General features: G+C 47.4%; 1 protein-coding gene across 2 annotated transcripts in view; it reads right to left on the reverse strand.

Annotated features, from left to right (window-relative positions):
- LOC125440723 (sodium channel protein type 5 subunit alpha-like) overlaps positions 1 to 13,090 on the reverse strand; it is a 395,791-nt gene that overhangs the window by 66,788 nt on the left and 315,913 nt on the right. For both annotated transcript variants that reach the window (XM_048510652.1, XM_048510653.1), the window contains exon 19: positions 1,771 to 1,925. In XM_048510652.1, coding sequence (XP_048366609.1) covers positions 1,771 to 1,925 — 155 coding nt within the window. The remainder of the gene's footprint in view (positions 1 to 1,770; positions 1,926 to 13,090) is intronic.

A 13,090-nucleotide genomic window follows, 5' to 3' on the forward strand; every position in this document is an offset into this window, starting at 1 on the left:
GCCAACTCACAGTTGTCTCTCTGATTTTCTTTCTTTGTTCAAACTGCCTTTGGGGGGAAGGTTCCAACTTCTGATGGGGGCGGTGATTTGTGAGAGATTTACATGCTTAAAAGTCAATTCCCACTTGCACTGGCTTGGAGCTGTTTCTGAGGTTAACAACCTACCTCATAGGGTTGGTGTGAGGACAAAATTAGGAAAGAGAGTTGGTGGGGAGAGCCATGTATGTTTTGCTGGTGGTGGGAGGTGTTTTGTGAGCTGGTACAAAAAAATCATTGTTTGGTCGTTGTGGGGGAGGGTGGTCGTCCATACCTGGGGGGAGGGGGCACCAAACTCAGATTTTGTCCCCGGGCTCCAGTTTGCCTAGATTCGCCCCTGTGTTTACTGCTTGTGTGAACGACTCCCACCCTGTTACTGCATAGGGTGGGGACCAGCCTGAAACGTGGCCTGGGATCTGATAGGGGGTCTGGGCTTCAGGGTTCTCCTCCCTCCTTCCCCCCACTGAGCTATCCCCTTCCCTTGGCTGTTCACACCACCACCCACATTACCTGCTGCTGCGGCAGCTCCAGACTCTCTCTTTCCCACTTTCTTATATACCTTCTGCCCTCTCATTCTTCTTCCTCCTCCCAGATGCTTCTCCAGCCCATCTTCTGCAGCTGCCTCAGCTGTGGGCGGGTGGGCGCGCCCTGCCTGGTCTGAGCTGCTCCTCCAGCCTATCACCCCCATTTGGCTCAGCTGTGGGCTTGCTGGGCCTACTCCTCCTCTCTTCCCTGCCTTCCTCTCTGAACAAGGCTTCTCAGGCTTCAAAAGGCTCCTCTGCAGCCTTTCCATCTCCAGCTGTGCCAGCCAGTTTGTGACCCAGCGGGGCAAGTCCGAGCGTTGCAGCTGAGCCTGGACAGCGGCATTCTCACGGCTGCCACTGCCATTTTGAAATAATTTAAAATACCCGACAGCCTGCTCTTGTGGCCTTTTTAATAACTTTAAAATGGTGGTAGCATCCTTAAAGCACTTTAAAATGGTGGCAGCATCCCTGTGGCATGACTCTTCATGGTTGGTACAAGAAGAAGAAGAGTTTGAATTTATACCCCGCTTTCTCTCCTGTAAGGAGACTCAAAGGGGCTTACAATCTCCTTTCCCTCCCCCCCCCCACAACAAACACCCTGTGAGGTGGGTGGGGCTGAGCAAGCTCTGAAGAACTGTGACTAGCCCAAAGTCACCCAGCTGGGGTGTGTTGGCATGCACAGGCTAATCTGGTTCACCAGATAAACCTCTACAGCTCAAGTGGCAGAGTGGGGAATCAAACCTGGTTCTCCAGATTAGAGTGCACCTGTTCTTAACCACTGCGCCACTGCTGCTCCTAAGGACACTAACATGACCAGTTTTGCCCTTCGCCACATCTGACCCGTAAAGTAAGTTTAGTGAGATGAGGGAGGAGGCTTCTCATGTCACCCAAAAGTATCCTAAAGCAAGGGAAAGGTGTGTTTTTCTCCACTTGACACAGGAGCCATGGACACTCCATCCCAGATGAAAGACTGCTGATTTTCCACACACAGACAGTCACCTCCATCTCCTTCTCTGCTTTCTGGAAGTTTGTCCAGTATGTCTCCCATGTTTCTCAGCAAAGCAGTTGAGGAGAAGAAGGCAGGCATACTGAATCACAGATGGGTGGGAGATGGTTCTAGATTAAAGACAGTTTAAGAAAGCTCTCTTGATACACTTGCGGATATATATTTTTTAAATCATGAGGAGAAAATTGCAAGTTTCAATGCTTACCAGCGCTCCACTGCTCAGAAGGATCATAAATATGATGAACGTTTCGAACCAGCTGTGCTCGACGATTTGGTAGCAGGTTTTTCGTAGCCGCCACCAAATTTTCCCAGGAACTTTTGTGGTGTCCACATAACAGCAGGGGAATAATCGGACGCAGGCTGAAATGAGCAAGCAGGGTCAGAGAGAAGGTTTAATGCCAAAAGGAATGAGACGGCGTTCCCTGTTTTGTTTTGACCTCTGTGTGCATTTCTGTCAAAGATGTCAAGCCCTCTGGTTTATTTGTGTGGCTGGTTCTGTAGACTCAGTTCTTTTGTGCACGGTGGGCGGTTTGGGATTCATACACAGTTTATATAACGTATTGTCGAAGGCTTTCACGGCCGGAATCACTGGGGTGCTGTCTGGTTTCCGGGCTGTACGGCAGTGTTCTAGCGAAACGTCAGGAGAGAATGCTGCTAGAACACGGCCACACAGCCCGGAAACCACACAGCACCCCAGTTTATATAATATTTGTGCGTATGTGTGTGCCACCGAGTCACAGTTGACTTATGGTGACCCCAAAGGGGTTTTAAGGCAAGAGATGTTCAGAAGTAGTTTGCCACGGCCTGCCTCTGCGCAGGCTGAGGAAAGTCTGAGGAAAATGTCACTGGCCCGAGGTCAGCCAATATGCCTCCTGTGGAGGACGTTTTGGTATTTAGGTGTACAGTGTATGTCATTAATACATATATGATAATATTGAAATACCAGGATTGCCAACTTTGGGTTGAAAAATAGCTGGAGATTTGGGGATGCTGCATGGGGAATGTGGGGTTTGGGGAGGGAAGGACTTCAGTGGATTGCATCTGCTCTTCAAGGCAGCCATTTTCTCCAGTGAAGATGATTGCTATAGTTCAGTGATGGCAAACCTTTTTCGAGACCAAGTGCCCGAACTGCAACCCCAAACCCACTTATTTATTGCAAAGTGCCAACACAGCAATTTAACCTGAATACTGAGGTTTTAGTTTAGAAAAAACATTGGCTCAGAGGAGCGCGTTACTCGGGAGTAAGCTTGGTGGTAGTCAGTGGCTGTGCTTTGAAGCAACTTTGCAACGCTTCGAATGGGTGAATCAAGAACCTAGGAGGGTTTATGCAGAAGCAAGCCCCATTGGCAGCAACTGAGCTTACTCTCAGGTAAAGGATCTCACTTTAGTTCTTCCCATGAAAATCAGTGGGGTTTAACAGCACTTAACAGGATTACCTACACATTGTGCCCAGTGGCCCAGGCCAGCCTAGACATGTGGGGAGGGGATTTTCTGCCCCCACTCGACGAACTCTGTGCGCACGTGCCCACAGAGAGGGCTCTGAGTGCCACCTCTGGCATGCGTGCCATAGGTTTGCCACCACTGCTATAGTTAGTGGCGTAACTCGGGTGTGGGGGAGACAGAGGGGCAAACACCTCAAGCCCCACTTGTGAATGTCACATAGGGTGCACACGCAACTGCCCCTTCCCTCCTGCACCCCCGACCACCGGCTGCCTCCTGCCAATTTTACTGGAGAAAACGGCAGGAATACAGAAAACGACATGAAATACAGCATCACAGATCCAATTTACACAGGAGTTGAAATGGGGCGATTTTTGGATGCAATCAGAGGATGAAAAATTTGAAATCACCCTGATAAATCTAGACCCACAACGAATGTTTCTGAAAGCACAGAATTGCTTCTAGGAATGTCTTCCATTTTTCCAAGACTGTTTATAAATCCTGCAGAGAGATATTAGTTGATTTGATATGAGGTTTGACAATATATATCATCAATCAACTAAGCTTTATTTAATAAGGGTCTCATTTTAAAAAAAGATTCTGATGACTTAAAATGTTTCACTGATTATCAAAATCATATCACAAATGAAATCCAAAAATAAAATAATTCTGCAATATTTCATTTACACTCTCTGGTTTTCCAAACTTCTCCATCCTAGGGTACCATAATAAGCTTTTAACTATTTTCAGTTATGCTAGTTATGTTGTAAGCGCAATGTCTACAATAGTATAACCTTCATCCACTTAACATATTATATAATATAACCTTAATCTATTTATAAACCTCCCACAGCTAAATGTGAATATAGATAATTTTGCTGCCCATACGAAACAAATAATGGAGAATTGTGAAGAAAGCTCTTAATAAGCTAAATCATGACCCTGTCAGGTACATGCAGTTACTGTCAATGCTAGGTAACATAGTAGGATTCTTTCATATTTCATACCCACTTTGGCTTCTGAAACCAAACAGATTTTTTGAGGTTCCACACATTTTAAAGGCTTTGTCTTTGCTGCCAAAGCTCAGCTTAATTTTTTTTTAAAAAATCTTTTGTCAGGATCTGTTGACCCCTGCAATACCCAGACTCTTGGGTCCAGAAATCGGCTTATTGACAGGTTATTACAAACAACATGCAAGCCAGCTTTTGCTGGAACTGAGTTCCACTGTAGCATTTCAGGGTTAACATCTCTTCCCCAGACTTCCCTCCAACCCAAACGGACCTAGCTACTGTGATCCATGCAACGGTCACCTCCAGGCTAGGCTATTGCAACTCGCTCTGCGTGGGCCTTCCCTTGCGTCTGTTTCGGAAATTAAAACTGGTCCAGAATGCGGCGGCTCGCTTGCTCGCAGGGGGTGCCGCCAGAGACCACATCTTACCTGTGCTGCGCCGTCTTTTAGGGGATTCGATAGTAGGTTGCCATCTGCTGTACTTGGTATTTGGAAGCTGCATTTTAATGGGGTTTGGTTTTAATGTGCCTAGAGCCATAATTATTATTTAATTAATTTCGGTATTGATTGATGTTATTCTGTGCTCTATTTGTGTATTTTGTTGTTCACCGCCCTGAGCCCTCCAGGGGAGGGTGGTATACAAGTATAACAAACAAACAAACAAACAAACAAACAAACAAACAAACAAACAAACAAACAAACAAACAAACAAACAAACAAACAAACAAACAAACAAACAAACAAACAAACAAACAAACAAACAAACAAACCCTCATCCCTAGGATCCAGCAGGACAAAATCACTAACAGCGTTCCCGGGCAGTGCAGAGTCTCCAAGGCCAAACTGAAGATAAGGTCAGGTGAAAAGGTAACTATGCCCCTAAAGCCAAAGAAAACAAGCCGCAGAGTCCCACGTCGCCACCCACTCCCAGCCCACTCCAAAACATCATGGCAAAGCCAAGGAAGAGCTGAAATGCAAACAGATCTTAATAGGGTCTTGACAACTTTCTCACACAAGTTGTCTGACCCCTTTTCCTTCTGCATTTTCTCCATGTTTTTTTTCCCACTTTGGATGCAAGGCTTCCCTTCAAAGCCATCTATCTGATTTAGCTTTAAAAAGGGCTTGGACAGATTTATGGAGGAAAAGTCGATTTATGGCTACCAATCTTGATCCTCCTTGATCTGAGATTGCAAATGCCTTAACAGACCAGGTGCTCAGGAGCAGCAGCAGTAGCAGGCCATTGCTTTCACCTCCTGCACGTGAGCTCCCAAAGGCACCTGGTGGGCCACTGCGAGTAGCCGAGTGCTGGACTAGATGGACTCTGGTCTGATCCAGCAGGCTAGTTCTTATGTTCTTATCCGATGGTTGCCTGCTGAAGCAGTTCTTTTTACATGGCATTGCCTCTGCAAACCTGAGCTCTCCTTTTATGCCTCATCTCCTGGTACTAACTTAGTGGCGTAAAAGGGCTGCTTTCCCTGAAGCCTAAGCTTGAACATTTGCAGTACATTCTCTTTAAAGGCTGACCCCCCGCCCCACAATCCCTCCTTTTTCTTTTACACCCTGTCTATTCTCACCTGGCTTCACAGAAAGATGAGGCAACCACCAGGAAAAAATGGGGAAAGATAACAGTGTGAAATTCCCCATAGCGGCAGGGGTGGATTGGGATGTAAAAACAGGCTGGGTTGTGGGGGGGGGGGGGCGGAGAAGGCAGAGCCAATTGACCAGTGGTGGGATCCAAAAATTTTAGTAACAGGTTCCCATGGGGGTGGGATTCAAACAGTGGCGCAGTGCCAATGGGGCTGGGCGGGGCACGACGGGGGCGTGGCCAGGCATTCCGGGGGCAGGGCATTAATAGTTTCTCTGTTACTGTAAAAAAACTCTTACTGTAAAAAAAAAGTTCCTAATTTCCAGCTGGTATCTTTCTGTCCATAATTTAAACTCATTATAGCAAGTCCTATCGTCTACTGCCAACAGAAACAACTACTTCTCCTCTAATTGACTGCCTGTCAAATACTTAATACTTTCAAATACTTAATTTTGTTTCTAGAAATCAAAAGAAGGATACTTTCCTTAAACAAGGAACTTTGCTATCTTTCTAAAACGTGTTTTTAAAACAGCCCAACAGGGAGAATGATCCCGTTTTCTACCTTCGCTAACCAGCCACATAGGAAACAACAGGACTTGATGATTTTTGGACCTAATGGGATTTCTAACGGAAAAGCAGACCCAATTAGTACCCCCTCTCGGCACACCCAAATAATTAGTAACCCACTCTCGGGAACTGGTGAGAACCTGCTGGATCCCACCTCTGCAATTGACCCTTGTGTGGGTTATCTGAATTCACATGAACAAATGAATCAGCCTTATCCATATTATCTACTTGCCCTGGCAGGAGCAGCATCTCAGACAGATGTCTTTTACATCACCTATTACCGTGGTGGCGAACCATGCTGGCAGGGGCTGATGGGAATTGTAGTCCATGACATCTGGAGTGCCAAAGGTTCGCCACCACTGACCTATTGCAGGATTCTGTTAATGGGAGAGGCCAGGGATTGAACCCGAGATGTTCTGGATGCCAAGCAGATGCACTACCACTGAGCCACAGACCCTCCCAGGGACCACTCACCCTTAGCGGTCAAGGGTTTTCCGGGTGGCAGCCCACCGGGAAATTTCCCAGGAGATTCCAAGGCCAGCCCTCCTGTGTTCATGGAAACAACTTGGACCATTTGCTGTGACTCACAGGCAACTGGCACGCCAAAAGCCAAATCCTCATCCTGGCTCCCCCTCCCCCAGGAATTTAAAATTTATTTATTTATTTATTTATTTATTTATTTATTATCATCTATCTATCTGTCTGTCTGTCTGTCTGTCTGTCATCTCCCTCCCTCCCTCCCTCCCTCCCTGTCTGTCTGTCTGTCTGTCATCTCCCTCCCTCCCTCCCTCCCTCCCTGTCTGTCTGTCTGTCTGTCTGTCTGTCTGTCTGTCTGTCTGTCTGTTATTTAGATTTTTATACCGCCCTATCCCCGAGGGGGTCCGGGCGGTGTACAACAAAACTAATACAAATCAAGTTCAGGAGCAAACTATACAATTAAAACAACAGCAACCCACAGAGGCTCCGTCGTTAAAATATACTGGATTTCATTAAATGCAGCACTTTTGATTCAATTTACATGATGTGTGTAATTTCCCGGGGAGACTGTCACTTTTTTTGTTTGTTTCAAGGGGGGGGCGGCTTTCAGTCCTAACAGTCTAGTAGAGACGTTTCCTTTTCATACAGCTTCCCCCTCCGCATTCCACCCAAATCTTAAATTACATCACAAGAAATGTGCAATGTGAAATGGCTTTAAAAAAAAAAGAGTTGCGCATAGTGCGCTCTGGAACAGGAGGCTTTTACAGCTAATGCTGGGCTGTCACCGCTTGGCAAAGCTCCATCAAAGAGAAATGTCTGCAAATGAGTTATGGAAATGCAGACGCCGGTGTACAGTACATTTGGCAGAAACCTTTTGTGAGGAGCAAGGCACAAGCGGCACGAACCCGGATGAAGTTGCTTTACACTCAAGCAAACCCATCGGCCCGTTTAGTCAAGCCCTGCAGCTGAAGATATTTCTTCCAGGAACTGAAGTCGGGACCTTCGGCATAGGGATGTGCGCAGTGGTGGGATCCAAAATTTTTAGTAACAGGTTCCCATGGTGGTGGGATTCAAACTGTGGCGTAGCTCTAATGGGGCTGGGCGGGGCATGACGGGGGCATGGCTGGGCATTCCAGGGCGGGGCATTGCTGGGCGGGGCTGCGGCAAGGACGCAGCCGCTGCGCCGGTCCTTGGGCGGGAAACGAATGCACGCAGGCACAGGCTGCCACGCACGCCGGTGCACCTCCTGCTAGACTGCTTCAAGTTCTGCGCGCTACTGCTGAGAGGAGGGGCGCAACTAAAGCAAAAATCACGTGGCAAAATCACCCATTAGTCACCCCCTCTCGGCACACACAAATAATTAATAACCTACTCTCGGGAACCTGTGAGAACCTGCTGGATCCCACCTCTGGATGTGCACCTTTTGGGGGTATTTTCTGGGTTTGGGCTGAACAGTCCTGGGAATGTTTGACACACCCCCCCACCCCCCACCCCCACACACACCAAAAGCCAAATCCCCATACTGGGCTTTTTTCAGGGATTTGAAAATTTTCAGGTCTATTAACTCCAAATCTGAAAAATTTGAGCTGCCTCCAAAGTTCATGCAGCCTCAAAGGCAGCACAGAGCTGTAGGCTGAGCTCAGCCTGGTCAGACCCAGTGTTGAGGTCTACGCTGTCTGCTACCTGCAAATTCATGTAGACGTTGGCAGTGATGTAGACCTGAATGCATCAGTGAGGGCAGCACTTAGCTCTGTGCTGCCGGCCACCTCCAAGACCCAGCCAGGAAGTAAATGAGAGAGGAAGGTTGGAGAGTTTTTTCCAAAAAAAAAATACTGGCTGCAGGGCCTGCAAGACATGGCTGTTCCACCAGGTCTTTTCCAACTAGCCAGCCTGATTGACTGAATGTAGTAGAGCATCTTTCGGTCTCCGGGAGGAGGAGGAGGAGGAGGAGGAGGAGGAAGAGTTTGGATATATATCCCCCTTTATCTCCTGCGGAAGACTCAAAGGGGCTTACAATCTCCTTGCCCTTCCCCCCTCACAACAAACACCCTGTGAGGTAGGTGGGGCTGAGAGAGCTCCAAAGAACTGTGACTAGCCCAATGTCACCCAGCTGGCGTTTGTGGGAGTGCCCAGGCTCATCTGAATTTCCCAGATAAACCTCCACAGCTCAGGCGGCAGAGCGGGGAATCAAACCCGGTTCCTCCAGATTAGATATACGAGCTCTTAACCTCCTACACCACTGCTGAGTAGGAAGGTGGGAAGGATTCATTTATATCATCGATTAACTATCAATTCAGTATTATTGTCATATCTTGCTAACTGGTTTTAAAATTTTAAATTAGGATTTAAAATTTAAAGTTATTGAATGTTTAAAATTATGTTGTAACCCACCCAACCCCTTCGGGGATGGGGCAGGCAATCAATCAATCAATCAATCAATCAATCAATCAATCAATCAATCAATCAATCAATCAATCAATCAATCAATCAATCAATCAATCAATCAATCAATCAATCAAACAAACAAACAAACAAACAAACAAACAAACAAACACTTTTTAAAAAATGGCTGTGAGGCTGAAGTGGCATTATTTGGGATCTGCTTTTTGGCTTCCTTAAGTCACTGCCATTTTTTCAGGATAACCGCTTCCCCCGAAAAACACCAGTAAAGTATTTTGGGTTTTTTTCCCCAGTTCGGCTTTGCCGAATGCGTACCCCCTGCTCCTGCATGTAAAATAACAAGACATAAACACAGGAGGAGATCCAAGAAGACAACGTGGGAAGACAGAGAACTCCATCATGAGCTAAGGAAGAAAAAGGAAATGTTCAAAAAATGAAGGGAAGGACATACCTCTAAAAAAGAGTACCTGTGGGCGGCCAGGCACTGTAGGTCGGCCATCAGAGAGACCAAAGATCTGAGTGAGTTGAGGTTGGCCAGGGAGGTTTGCTACAACAAGAAAAGCCTCTTCAGATACGTGAGGAACAAATGCAAGGTAAAAGAGGTGACAGGGCCACTGTCGGGTGAAAATGGAGAATCTCTGACAGAGGGCAGAGAGAAAGCTGAAATGTCAATGCCTATTTTGCCTCAGATTTTTCCCTGAAGGAGAGAACAGAGAGGGTTCGTTTAGAGAGGGTCGCAGGGAAGCCGCAGTGTCCGGGCTGCTGGTTGACATGGACAGACAGGTTGTTGAAGGAGAAGGAGAAGGAGGAGGAGGAGGAGGAGGAGGAGGAGGAGGAGGAGGAGGAGGAGGAGGAGGAGGAGGAGGAGGAGGAGGAGGAGGAGGAGGAGGAGGAGGAGGAGAAGAAGAAGAAGAAGAAGAAGAGAGGGCTTACAATCTCCTTGCCCTTCCCCCTTCACAACAAACACCCTGTGAGGTGGGTGGGGCTGAGAGAGCTCCAAAAAGCTGTGACTAGCCCAAAGTTACCCAGCTGGCGTGTGTGGGAGTGCACAGGTTAATCTGAATCCCCCAGATAAGCCTCCACAACTCAAGTGGCAGAGCTGGAATCAAACCCGGTTCCTCCAGATCAGCCCCTGCTCTTAATCTCCTATGCCACTGCTGCTCCCAGAGGAATTAGATGAGTTATTAGATGAGTACAAAACCCCTGTCTGCATTAGATGAGTCAAAACCCCTAAGACAGATGCTGGGCACCTGAGAGTGCTCAAAAAAACGTTCTTGCAGACAGTTTGTCCAGACATTTTGGTGGGCTGGAGACATGACACAAGACTGGAGGAGAACGAGTGTTATCTCAGTCTTCAATAAAGGAAGGAGGGATGACCCAGGAAACTACAGGCCAGGTAGTCTCACCTCTGTCCCAGGGAATATACTGGCACATATTTTAACATGGTCGACATGTGACCTGGTATGATATGTCCTTCCCTTCATTTTTTGAACATTTCCTTTTTGTTCCTTAGCTCATGATGGAGTTCTCTGTCCCTCTGAAGGACAACTTGGCAATCCAGGGAAGTCAGCAAGGGTTTGTCCCCCAACAGTCCTGAAAGACCAACCTCTTTTCTTTCTTTGATCAAGTCATGAGCTTACTGGATTGTGGGAACTTTGTTTGCCTGGATTTTAGTAAACCTTTTGACTAGGTTCCCATGAGCCCTCTGATGAGTAGACTAGAGCACCAGATACCAGAGGAGGAGAAGTCGAGTTATGGCTACCAATCTTGATCCTCTTCAATCTGAGATTGCAAATGCCTTAACAGTCCAGGTGCTCGGGAGAAACAGCCGCAGAAGGCCCTTGCTTTCACATTCTGCATGTGAGCTCCCAATGGCACCTGGTGGGCCACTGCGAGTAGCAGAGAGCTGGACTAGATGGACTCTGGTCTAATCCAGCTGGCTTGTTCTTATGTTCTTATGGAACTGGCTGGAACCACAGCTCAAGGATAGTGGATTTCACCAGATTGGAGTGAGGTGTCGGCTGGGGTGCCACAAGGTTTGGTTCTGGGCCTGGTACTTTTCAATATCTTTATAAATCATCTGAATGAGGGGGTGGATAGCCTAATCATCAAATCTGCAGATGACACCCAATCAGGAGGTAGTAGCAAGAACACCAGAAGTTATAGAATTCAATGAGATCTGAACACAATGGAAGAGTGGGTGGATTTGAACAAGATGCAGTTCAAGAAGAATACGTGCAGAGCTCTACTCCTGGTGTCCTTTTACCGCTGTGCTATAGAGAGTGTCTTAACCTACTGCATCTGTGTATGGTTCTCCAGTTGCACAGTGGCAGATAGGAAGGCGCTCCAAAGGGTGATCACTACTGCACAGAGGATTATCGGCTGCCCTCTCCCCTCCTTGGAAGAACTCTATAATTCCCGAAGCCTAAAGAAAGCCCAAAATATTCCGAGAGACCCGTCTCATCCAGCACAATCTCTTTTTGAACTGTTACCATCCGGCAGACGATACAGGTCTATCAAAACTAGGACAAAGAGGCTTAGAGACAGCTTCTACTCTAGAGCTGTGGCTGTGCTAAACTCCGTGGCTTTGTGTTGATGTGTTTGGGGCTGTGTAGGGATGGGTGGAGGAAGGGGAGAGTGAGGATGGGATATGAGTCTGAAATTGTGTGCATCGAGGAATGCTGCTGTAAATTTCATTGTGCGTGCACAATGACAATAAACAATAAATGCTTGTGCATATGCTTATCTGGGTAACAAAAATGAGATGCAGGCACACCAGATGGGGGATACGCTTCTGAGTAGCAGTGTGTGGGTGAACAAGATCTTGGGGTACAAGTGGAATGTAAGCAAACGCAAACAGCCAGTGGGATGCAGAACCAGAAAGGCAAACGTGGTCTTGGAGCACGTCAGCAGAAGCTTAACGTCCAAATCGCGAGATGTCACGGCCTCTCTGCATACCACGTTGGTCGGGCCGCACCTGGAGACCTGTGTGCAGTTCTGGGGGCCTCGCTTCAAAAAAGGATGTGGACAGATTGGAGTGGGTGTAGACGAGAGTGGTGAGGATGATGAGGGGCCCGGAGACCGAGCCCTTTGAGGAAAGACTGAGGGAACATTCAGTCTGGAGAAGAGGAGATTGAGGGGGAAATGATTGCTCTCTTTAAGTATCTGAAGGGCTGTCACTCAGAGGACGGCAGGGAACGGCTCCTGTTGGCAGCAGAGGATAAGACTTGACATAATGAATATAAATTACAAGTGGAAAGGTACCAGCTGGATATTAGATTTATTTTTTTTTACAGTAGGAGTAGTTCAGCAGTGGAATCGGCTGCCTGGGGAGGTGGTGAGTTCCCCCTCACGGGCAATCTTTAAGTGGCAGCTGGACAAACACATGTCAGGGATGCATAGGTGTCAAACTCGCGGCCCTCCAGATGTTATGGACTACAGTTCCCATCATCCCCCTGCCAGCATGATGCGGGCAGGGGGTGATGGGAACTGTAGTCAATAACATCTGGAGCTGCCTGAGTTGTGACACCTGCAATGCACTAAACCGAGAATGGTGGCGAACCTTTGGCACTCCAGATGTTATGGACTACAATTCCCATCAGCCCCTGCCAGCATGGCCAATTGGCAGGGGCTGGAGTGGGAGATTATGAATCCCTGTATCTAGTCTTGGATTCACCACCACCCCTTGAGCCTAGGCACCCTGATCCTACGTGAGCATGGGGTGGGACTAGATGGCCTGTATGGCCCCTTCCAACTCTATGATTCTATGAACATAGCTCTCCCATTCCCACCTCAGTTGCAACTCTGCATGCAGTCCTCCTATTAAGAGTTTTGTGCACCAGCAATTTTAGCATTCTCATCTCTGGTGCCTGTACGTTTTGCTGCAATAATGCTAAGTAAAGATCCACTAAGGGGGATGCTGGGAAAATCTGCCGTTTGCTGTTCCCGGAGCCAAAACTGCATATCATGAACTGAAACCGGGTCTCCTTTCAGTCTATTCTGCTATTTAATACTTTTTTTTAAAAAAACTGTTCTTTTGCTTGGGAG

Source organism: Sphaerodactylus townsendi, linkage group LG11, assembly GCF_021028975.2.
Source record: "Sphaerodactylus townsendi isolate TG3544 linkage group LG11, MPM_Stown_v2.3, whole genome shotgun sequence".
In the NCBI taxonomy this organism is placed as follows: Eukaryota; Metazoa; Chordata; class Lepidosauria; order Squamata; family Sphaerodactylidae; genus Sphaerodactylus; species Sphaerodactylus townsendi.